We start from the raw sequence: 12,258 nt of genomic DNA, 5'->3' as shown, positions 1-12,258 counted from the left end.
TACATTTTCTACAATCAATTATAAAATGCATTATAAACATGTATGCACATTTAATCAGTAATAAATACGAAATACACAATCCATTTTCTTTAAAAATATACGATACATTTAATATTTATATATAAATTAAAAAATTTTAATGATAACATATATGCTCATTGGTATTTTTTTTATATGCTATATTAGCTTTTTTTTTATAAACATATATATAGTCAAAATTTATATCATCGATTATATATATATATATATATATATATATATATATAATAAATAAATATAAATACCAATTTTATTTAAGGATACATTAAAATACCTATAAAAACATTTATAGTTATGTTTTGTTTAATTTTTTTCACATATTATGTTAAATATAGATGTTTGATATAACAGTTTATATTTTCCCATTTTCGTTTTAAAAATATGAGTATAATCAAGAAATTGGTAAAAAAAAATGGGTCATACACAAAATATGTGTTTTAATTATAAATCTTATTTAATAAAAAAAAGCAAAAAACGTTATGTTAAATAAATATATTTGTGTATGAAACTCTCATATTTTATTCGTCTCTACATTTTATGGAAAACGTAATCAGCAATTTGATACTATTGCCAAAATGTTATCAAAATAATAAAGCATACGATATGATGATTATACACAATGCTACCTTACTTGTTTAATACAATATAATGCATAATTATCCCCCTTTTATATTTTTCACTTTTTCATTTTTATATAATTGATATTTCTTTTTATATTTTTATGTATTATTTTATCATTTGTATTTAGCGATATGCATACATATGTACAAATATATATATTCACGTATATCCATATATATAGGCATGCAAATGCATTTATGCTTGTATATACCATTTAATAGAATATGTGTATAAGTCTACACACGTGAATACACACTATTAAAGTTTTTTTATCCTTTTTAATTTTTTAATATATATTTTTCTGTTCGTTATTTATTTTCCCATCCTTATTCTGTCCTCCTTATTACACATAATCCCATATTTCGTAAAAAATATGAAATAATGGCGTCATCGCAAATACGACAATTTGCCACACTAATAGACCAGTTGCCCTGTGAATCCGATGATTTTAATTTAATGGGAAATTTAGAAGATTACAACAAATGCTTCGAAGTACCTACACATAATAATAATGTAAAAAATTATGGTTCTTTTCCACAATTTAATTCAAAAATAGATGATTATATAAATACCATATCATCTAACAGTGAAATTAATTTAAAATGTAAAAAAGGAAATATTAAAAAAAATTACAATGGTTGTATTAACAAAATTTCAAATTTGGAAAGTTCAAATAATTCAAAAAATAAATTCAATGATGGAAAAAAAATAAACCATTCCAATTTGAAAAATTCAACAAAAAGTGCGTCTAATTCACATAACAATAACTATCAAAATAAACAAATTAATAAAAAAAAATCAAATGATGAAAATGGTACTATAAATAAAAATAACAAAAATGGAAACAATAAAAGTTTCAATAATAAGAATAATACTAACAATGGTAGTAATGTTGATGAAAATAACATCAACTCATTACTTTATCACACTACATTGCTTAAAAATGAAACCAATAATTGCTCAAAAAAAGATATAAATAGTTGTATGAAAGAAATAAGGTGTAAAAATACTATAAGTAAAAAGGATTTTCAAAATAAAAATACTATTTGTAAAATTAATAATGTAATATTAAACGAAAGGTATGATAATGATTCATCAAATAAATACCATTCTACAAATGCCAAAATAGACCACAATGATCGCCACAATAATGAAAGTATTGAATGTATAATGGTAAATATTCCTGAAAATAAAAAAATTATTAATTTTAATGAAAATGGCAATTATGGACATTTTGAGAAATATGAAAAACCTAGTGAATATCCAAAAGATGATAATGGAGAAAGTTACAATAATTTTGGTAACTGTGGTAAATGTGATAATGAGGATGCTTCTATGTGCAACTTTAGTAACACTATAAACGATAAGACATATGATGATACTGAAAAAAATATTGTTTATAGATATAACACCAATTCAAATAGTGCTCATTGCAAAAATCATAAAAATAACCAAAATAAAAAAAATTTAAACAGTTTTAAAACGTGTCTTTATACAAGTAAGGATAACCACGATAATGTGAATATGTCTTTTCACAAAAACCATCACAATTTTTTCATATCAGGTAAAAAGCGTAGAAAAAATTCATTCATACCTTTGCATGCCAATTATGTATATATGCAATATGTATAAGTATTTAGTAGAGTTTCATTGAACAAGTATTTATCATTTGTTTTGGCGTGTTATTTCACTTTACAAATGTCGTGTATGAAGAGATTTTTAAACAATTTCTCGTTTAATTATATATGCATAATAACCCATAGAAAAATAATATTGCATACATATATATTTCCCTTTTAATGGTAAAAAATAAATATACAGCGGAAGAATCAAACAAGGGAAATCAACGTAATGATTTACAAATGGATAATACATTTTTTAATAATGAAGAAAATGGGAACGAAATAAACAAAAGTAATGTCATTATAGACCATACAAATCACGATGATTTTGGTGATAAACCCAGCTCAAAAGAGGTGTCTAATACAAACTCTATTGTGATATACTATAAAGATTTTTGCGATATACTAAAAAAAAATGACGAAATGAATAAAAAGATATTATTATCAAAAAAAGCTAAGATAATTAAAATTGAGCCTAATAAGTCCTTAATTATATTCCCAATAAATATGCATGAATATGGAGATAAATATATTGCCGTAAACCAAAATGATTTATTAGATTATATAGTATCATCAATTGAAATTGATAAAGATGATAATAATATATCCTCATTAAAAATAAGAAATTATCAAAAAGAAAAAGAGCTACAAAATATAAAAGCGGCTTATAGTATGCAAACAACAAATATACATTATTTAATAAATAGAGTCATATTTAAAGAATGTGAATATGAAAATTTAAAAAATATAAATTTAACTTTAGAACAGGAAATAAGTAAACTAATTCAAGAAGTAAATTATTTATTAATGTTAAATAAAGATGGATTATATATGCAAAAACTTTTTATTGATTATAAATGTAAATGTGTTTTAAAGTTACAACAATTACAACCTTTGTTAGGTGATTATTATTTAGACATATTTAATTGTATAACTTCATGCAGGACATTAGGACAACTAAGTATATGGATACCATCCTTTGAGATGAAAGATAATGGATCATTAGAAAATATTGCAAATAGTTTAATAAATATTTTATTAAATGGTTTAGCTGCCCCAATAAATTCATCCCCACATTACTTTTATAATAGCAAAAACAAAAATGATAGTAATAATAATAGTAAAGAAAAAAACGGAAAAAAACAATTTTTGAATAAATCAATTTCCTTTCATTCTGAAGAAGATATATTTCTTAATAATATGGCAAATGCAAAAACTAGTGATAATTATTTAGTTAACAATTTGAATAATCTTGATATTATAAGGGGGAATAACTCACAATTATGTAATTGTTATTCCTTATCCTTGAATAGTGAATCTTCTTTTTTAGGAACAGAAGAATTATATTTTAATTCTTCAAAATTCCCATCTATGCATTCGGTTATATTAAAAAATCCGAATGACAAACAAGACCCTACGAAAAATGAAGTCGATATAGAACACATATCCCAGCAACGAATAATAGATCATCGAGGACTGAACAAATTAAATCGATCTCATACTGCCCCTGAGCAAATTTACATAAACAATGAATTTTATACTAATAGTGATATTGGAAGTAATAATAGTCACTATATATATAATAATACTAACATTAAAAACAGAAATAATACACTCGATAAATTTTTAATATCCCAAGATGATAAAAAAAATTTTAAAAGAAAGCAACTTACACCCAATAATGAAAAGAAAGAAAATAAAAAAATAAAATATAAAGGTAAAACTGTGTTAAATAATGTTTTTCAAAATAATAATGAAATTGAATTGATGAAAAATCCACGAGCTCAAAATACGGCTACCGAGCAAAAAGAATTGGACAAAAAGGATGAGGATGTAAATGAAAAATAGTATCTTTAGACATAAAAATAAGGATGAATTAATAAAAAAAATGAAATAATGATAAAAGCATGATTAAATGATATTTAAAGCAAAATATAAAATTAATTAACATAAAATATATTGAAAAATAGAAATATGATTAACATTTTTATTTGCTTTTTCATATAAATATATTGATAAAATGATTTTACAAAAACTGTTGTTTTAGTTATTTTGATAATATTAATGTGTGCATTTGATGGGATATTCAAATGTAAACTTGCTATATATACACTATATATGTGTGTATTTTTTCTCTTTTCTTTCTCTATACACTCATAGGTATAAAATGGCTATCAAATATTCTATATAAAAATGAAAAATAAAAAAAACCTTTTTAATTTTGTGATAGAAAAAGGAAAAAAAAAATAATATTCTATGAATTGAAGAAAAATTATAAAAATTCCATATGTTAGTGTATGACAGAAGAAGATACGATAAATTCAATTGCAACAATTGTTTTAAAAAATTAGGCAACATATATTATTGAGAATAAATCTTATTGTGATCAGCCAAAATTATTTCCTCTCAGGTGTTAATAACAATTGAAGGAAATGTTTTTAATTAAAACGAATATGCAAAGGATATATAAATGCGATTATAATTTTCATATCAGTACTTTGCATTGTTTTATTGAAAAATTCTGCATGCCTAATAAATTATGTTTTAATATCATGATATTTGTGTATAAGTGTTACCTACATGCTGATTAATTTTTATTCATAATTCCGTTTTTAATATATATGATAACGATTTTCGCTGATTTTTCACATATATATAATGTGTATATTTTTTTCCTTCCCTCAATATAATAAAGTTATTCTTATTATGGGAATATTGGGTATGATTTTTATGCTACTTTTGGAGGAGTTGATAACCAATATGAACATTATGCGATAAATATTAATAAAGAAATAAATGTCCAATTCGTATTTCGTATATTTCTTTGTGGATTTTCATTTTTGAAACATATAAAAGTGAAATTAAAACTTTAATTCAGCAAAAAAAATATATATATTCATAATAGTATATATTTTTTGGCTTATTATATACATATGTACAAATTTTGTTCCGATCTATTATTTGAAATTACAAATAGCTAAAAAAAGTTGTTACAATGTTTTCTAGAAAAAATATGTTAACAATTCTAATTTATATAAATATTTATATGTGTGTTATGTTCAAAATAAAATACAAATTATCATTGTTCGATTTTCCATTTGCATTATATACATTTTGAAACGCATAATAAGCATATTTTTTTTTGGTGTATAATTTCCGATTTCAAGGAAATTTGAATTTTCGTTAACCGTCAAAAAGAGGAATTTGTTATTTTTATTTTTTTCGTTTTTTTCTATTATTTCAACTTCAATTAAGTGTACAACTATATCCAGATTTATATTCAACCATTTATTGTTAGTAATTAATATATATATTATATAGTAGTGTGTGTGCTTTTTTTTACACATAAAATACATCCTTTTAATTAATAAAAATATAAATTTGAAGAAGTGGAAAGTATTTTATTATGTAACAGAGAACCAAATTTTTATTTCATAAGAGTTATATTTGTAATATATATAACACCAAGAAAATATGATATTTTAAAGGGGCATAATTAGCATATATGTAAAGAAATAATAATAATAGCAATCTTAGTTATTCATTAGCGAAGAAACATCGCAATTGACTATAAGTTGAATATTAAAAAGTACAAAAATGTGTGTGTAAAAAATTATATACATATATATACACACACATGCGAGTATTTAGGAAGACCTACCTAAAACCGGTCTAATTCGGCGCAAAAGTAAAGACTTGCATTGGGGCAGGTATCAATCTTGGGTATTTTGTCTTTTTCAATAAAAATTAAAAAATAGGTAGTATTGAATAGTTCGATAGTGGTGGACTAGTTGGATAGGCTGACTAAAGTAGCCATAGAAAGTCAAACTAAATGAAGGTGATATCGGTGGGTTTCATAATATACGAGGCACAGAATTTAAAGGTTGAAGATAAAGAATTATTGGATCCATTAGTAGTTGTTCGGTGTTGTAATAATGAATATATAACAAAAAAAAAAAAAAAAAAATACAATGCAGTAAATTGGGAAGAAAGTCATGTTTGGAATAGAATTGTTTTATCGGAAATTGAATGGAATGTTGCAAAAATAGAATTTGAAGTTCAAAGTGCTAATACATTTTGGAGAAATGATGTAATAGGGGTTATATCATTTGAATTAAAATTAATAAGAAATAAAAAAAATCATCAAATTTATGGGACATATCCAATATTATATAAAAATCGAACAGAAATTCAAGGACAATTAAGATTAAAAGTTATAGTGTGTAATGAAAATGATTATACTTCATCTGAAATATATAGTAGCTTAACCCAATATAATAATAATACTAATGATAATAACGATAATAATAATTCAGATAATGAAAACTTTTATGAAGATTTGACAAAAGCAGTTGTGGAAGAAAATACGATTGCATTAAGAGATTCTAATTCTCGGTTTTATTATTTATATATCAATATACATAAAATCGAAGATGTATATATCGATATTAGTAAAAAAAAATCCAGAGATTTATATATAACATGTGAATTTAATGGATGCCATTTAAAATCAAGTCAAGGAAATAATTGTACAAAATATACCTTTAATGAATGTTTTAAAATACCTATTAATACTCCTATTTTAGAAGATACTATAATTATTAAAGTATGGGATTGGAATTTTTTATCAAATGATGAATTATTAGCTATTGGGGTTTTATCATTTAATCAAATTAAAAATAAATCTATTAATCCCATGTGGTTAAATTTATATGGGTTTCATAAAAATGAACTAAATTTAGAAAATTATTACAACAATGAAAATAATAATACCAGTCTTATTAGGCCTAACGATTTTAATCTTGCATTAGAAGGCAATGTGTATCTCGGAAGAATATGTATTAGTGCTTATGTTGAAAGATTAAGCAATTATGATAGCCTAAGTATTCCTATTGTTCAAAGTTGCTTAGTCTATGATGACCCATTATATGTCCCAATTACTTTGTTGTGTGATGTATATGTAGTAACTGGTCTTTTAGCAGAAAATATTTATGTGCAACTAACATGTGGGCCTCATAAAAAAAAAACAGATTGTGTATCAGCAAATGAAATTGGTTGGGATGATGATCGAAACAATGCAGCAGGAGTAAATAGAAAAAAAAAAGGGAAGAAAAACAATTCGGGTGAAAACATTACAGACGATGGTGCATATTTCGATTTCTTAAATTTTAATGGTATTCTAAATACCGATAATTTTATTAGCACGCTTACAGAAAAACAACAAATTTTAGACAATAGTGGAAGTACTGAATTTTATTTCAGTTCTAGAAAGGGAAAAATAGATAATATGAAATTATGTTCTGTAGAAGATGAACAGCAACAATGGGATATTATAATAAATGTTTATGAAAAAGACAAAAATAAAAATAACGATGCTAATATTTTTAATAATTTTATGTACTCCGGAGGAAATAATATGATCACTGACAAATATAATTATGATGATAAACAAAATAAAGAATCCAAATTGACAGATTATCAAAAATATAAGTTGAAAAAAAGGGAAGAAAATTATGATCAACGAAAACATGAAGAGGAAGATGAAGAAAATGAAATAGGAGTAAAACAAAATAATGATAGACGAATAGCATACTATAGAATGCCTCTAAAAAATGTTCTTTTACACAATGAGAAAATATCACGATGTCCCATATGGTTACCATTAAAAAATATTTCTAAAAATGTAGATAGTGGTTTAAATTGTATGTATAATATATTTCAAAATGGTTCTATACTTGTTAATTTAGAAAAATCATACGATTTACAATTAGGGTTAAATAGAAGAAAAAAATTAGTTCCAGTAAATTATGAATTAAGATGTTATATATATGCATGTAGAAATATAGTTTCAAATTTTAATGAATCTCCTAATACATTTGTTCATATAGCATGTTCTGGAAAAATGAAAGTCACATCTTTAGTTTTAAATAATTCTAATCCCGTATTTTTACAATGTTTGAAATTAAATATTACTATATTAACTGATTATTCGGCTGGTTTACCTACAATTCCATTTATAGTAGTAACATTATATGAATTTCATAATAATACATTTTATTTTATTGGTCGATGTTTTTGTAATTATGATATTTATCTTAAAGATAATCAAAAAAAGTGTAACTTCACCAATAGATCGTCCAAGTATAATATGGTTGAACAAATACAACCCAGATGGATTAAGTTGAAAGGAAATAAACATGCAAAGGCCATGTATCCAAATATGTTGTGGCAACAAAGTGGGAGCTATAAGCGCATCATGCAAGAATATATGTTTGAAAAGCAAAAAGATTTTTACACATCTAATGCTAATATAGGAGGGGATATGGCCAATGGCAATAACTCACCCAACAAAATAAATAGCCAAAGAAGGCAACCACATAATGACTTTCTTCATGGGGAACGTGTAGGAGATATATTACTTTACTTTGAATTAGTAAAAGAAAAGGATGCAATGAAAATACCAATATATCCTATGATAACAGAGATAAAAAAATGTACCTTGTCCTTTTTTTGTATGTCATTAGAAAATTTAGTATTAATGAAAACTCCTAAAAAAAATGAACAAATAATTCCTAATGATTATAGAAAAAATAGCATAACTCATCCTATTATTGTATTATCAATTACTTCTTATTCATCTTATGGAAAGAAAAAAAATGAATTATTAATTAAATATGCAAAATCATTGAAAACCAACACAAGAATTCAATTAAAAAATTGGAAGAATGCTTTTAATCAGCAAAGTTTTGAAATGTTTGCAATTGAAAATTTTGATATTGATGTGCCACTAGATCCTATATTTGACCCAACATTAAACATAAAAGTTTATAATAAAAAAGTGAAAGACAAATATTTTATTGGAGAAACAAATATATCTTTAATTCCTTATATACCATGGATTGAAAGCTTAGATGATGTTCTACATTATTTACAAGCATATGAGGATTATTCAGAAACTATTAATATTAAAAATATAGACAATGCCTTTAATATATATAAAAACAAAAATGCGGCCCTCGTCGTTACTGCTATTTCTTTAGCAGACTATGAGCATACTATCAGTCTCAAGGAGGAGCTAAAAAAATATGAAAATGATGACGAAGACGATGATTGGAATAACATACCTCTATTTAATGGAAATTTCAATACAAAACCTGCTGACAAAGCTGTCGGCATGATTGGTGATATGCCTGGTGGCATGGTTAATGGTATGTTTGGTGGTATGCCTAATGGTATGATTGGTGGTATGTCTAATGGTATGGCTGGTGGTATGCCTAATGGTATGGCTGGTAGTATGCCTAATGGTATGGCTGGTAGTATGTCTAATGGTATGATTGATGGTATGCCTAATGGTATGGTTGATGGTATGGATGGTGGCGCTCATCCCAACTTCCTTGGACATGAATATGACCCAAGGAATGGCCAGCTTATCAACAACACAATGATGAACAATTTTCAGATGAACATGATGTATAATAAGGAAAACTATTCTTCAGCAAATTATGGAGTTAATTGCATTACCGAATTTGGGGAAAAGGGATCTAAAATGGGAAGCGGATTTAATAATGAAAGATACGCAACAAACATGAGTCATTATTTTTCTTCTTATTATAATAAAAAAAATCAACGAAATATTTATAATATAATATATAATGAGAGTGTTTACAAATTGCATGATGATGGGGTACCAGAAATAATAAAAGCAAGTTATAGTGTTAAGAATTATCCATATATAAAAGTATTAAGAAATAAATTTATTTTGAATGTTTATATACCTCCTAGATTTATTTTATATGTAGAAGGAGATAAAATAAATTTAGAGAAATTTGTAAAAAATACACAACGAGTTTCGGTCGATGGAATATTAGAAAATTACCTTGATGATATATTAATCCCGTCTATTCCATTAAAAAAAAAATATAATAATAATTTTTTTTTAAATAATGGTTACAATGGGAATATAGAAATTATTGATGGAAATGATCAGAATAAAATAATCAAAGAAGGAATATCTTTTGGATGTTTTGAGAATTCTCCTTTTGTTGAATTAGTGGGAGGACAAATTAAATGTTTTACCAAAATTAAATACAGAGATATAATATCTGAGCATATACCATTAAAACTAAAAGATATAAATAATCAAAATACATTTAGAAATAAATTTAGAGGATCCAATAAAATTCCATTATATTTAAAAATAAGAGTATATGTACTAAGAGGTATTGGAATAAACGGGGTGAATAGTGAATGCAGTTGCAACCCATATTTAACATTTTCATTAGGAGATAAAACAACCAATTTAAGAAATTCATACAAAGACGATAATCCAAATCCAAACTTTTCATATCTATGGGAAAGTGAAGCAATATTTCCAGAAGATGAAATATTAACTATATCTGTTTATAGTGCTGAGTCTAATTATGATAAACAAATCAATGATATATATATTGGGTCAACAGAAATTAATTTATTCGATAGATGGATGAGTAAAGAATGGAGACATATGATGAAAAAAAATAAAGTACCTATAGAATATAGACCATTATACAATAATTATTTTAAAAATCAAAATCTCATTAAAAATAATATCAATGGTGGTAATAATATGTATAACAAACTAAACAACTGGAATAATATTTTTTCGTTTTTTGACATTTTTACAAATTTAGTTAATTTTAACATAATAAATGGATATTCAAATAATCAATATTACAATGGTAATAGTTTTTCATCATGTGGTATAAATAATTCTAAGTCTATTTCTAATAATGGGTTGCTTGAAATGTGGGTCGAAATTATGGGGTATGAAGAGGCAGCAAAAATCCCTATACATAAAATGGAACCACCAAAAATTTCTGAAGTCGAAATAAGAATAATAATATGGAGATGCAACATTTTATTAGACGGTGAAAATCCAAATAAAACATTTGATTTGGTTGTTACATCTGAATTAGATTGTATAAATTATAATGGAAAGAACCCAATTACACAAACAACAGATGTGCATTATAATTGTAAAACAGGTGATGCTATATTTAATTGGAGAATGGTTTACCCAAATATTAGCCATCCATTAAATACCTGCTTTTTACAACTAGCTGTTTATAGTAATAGTAATGTTGGTGCTAGCCAGTTTTTAGGAGAAGTAAATTTAGAACTATCTAAATATATACATAAAGTATTACAAGTTGTAAATAAATTTGAGCTAGATGCTGAACTTAAATTAAGGAAAAAAAATATTGGTGATAATACCAATGGTGATAATAATTGTAGTGGAACTATACAAGTAACTGTTCAATTTATTCCTCAAAGCAAAGCAAATATAAAACCGTCTGGATTAGGACGAAGTGAACCAAATAGAAATCCATACTTAAGAACCCCTAAAAATGGAAGAGATTGGAACGATTTTGCATACTCTATTGGATTTAATGATATATACAAACCCTTCTGGGGGGGACTCAGAATGTTTTTTATTTTTGCCCTCGCTGTATGGGTATTCTTTCTTTCCTTCATTTATCCCGCCATGTTGCTATAGCGGACGTAAGGACGCTGAGATATGGAGCTCTATGTTTGTTCCCTCAATTTGTCTTATTTGATTTTACTATTTCGTTTTTGTCCTTTTGTTTACATCATTATTTTACAATTTTTTTTTGTCACAACTCTAGTTTGTTTTACACTACAAACTTACTTTTTTAAGTTTTCAATTTTTTGTTCCACATCCTTTAAAGTGGCGAAGTGTAACTAGGAAAATATATGTAGATAAATAAAGCAGGGATAGCGATTATATTTTTGAATTGCTATCAAAATTGAAAATATCAATAGTTGCTATTTAACAATGTAATTTTAATTGTTTATTATATTTTTTTAAAGACGGAGATTATGTTTTATTCAAATAAATGTTATTGTAAATTATTTCTATTTAAAAAAAAATAATATGGTATGCATATATGAACATGCAATGAATTATATACATAAG

General features: G+C 25.0%; 2 protein-coding genes across 2 annotated transcripts; both read left to right on the top strand.

Moving 5' to 3' along the window:
* Window positions 1-1,041: 1,041 nt before the first annotated feature.
* On the top strand, window positions 1,042-4,130 carry PCHAS_1322700 (conserved Plasmodium protein, unknown function; the record flags this gene model as incomplete). The annotated part of the gene is made up of 2 exons (XM_016799200.1): window positions 1,042-2,224; window positions 2,482-4,130. 2 exons carry the CDS (start codon window positions 1,042-1,044, stop codon window positions 4,128-4,130), a joined length of 2,832 nt encoding a protein of 943 aa, XP_016654525.1.
* Window positions 4,131-6,114: 1,984 nt separating this feature from the next.
* Window positions 6,115-11,817, top strand: PCHAS_1322600 (ferlin, putative; the record flags this gene model as incomplete). Its single annotated transcript, XM_016799199.1, has 1 exon — window positions 6,115-11,817. The coding sequence occupies one exon, from the start codon at window positions 6,115-6,117 to the stop codon at window positions 11,815-11,817; it is 5,703 nt and encodes a 1,900-aa protein (XP_016654524.1).
* Window positions 11,818-12,258: the final 441 nt, after the last annotated feature.

Source organism: Plasmodium chabaudi, assembly GCF_900002335.3.
Source record: "Plasmodium chabaudi chabaudi strain AS genome assembly, chromosome: 13".
NCBI lineage: Eukaryota > Apicomplexa > Aconoidasida > Haemosporida > Plasmodiidae > Plasmodium > Plasmodium chabaudi.
Note: the sequence above shows the minus strand (reverse complement) of the source record. Positions and strands in the feature narration are given on the sequence as shown.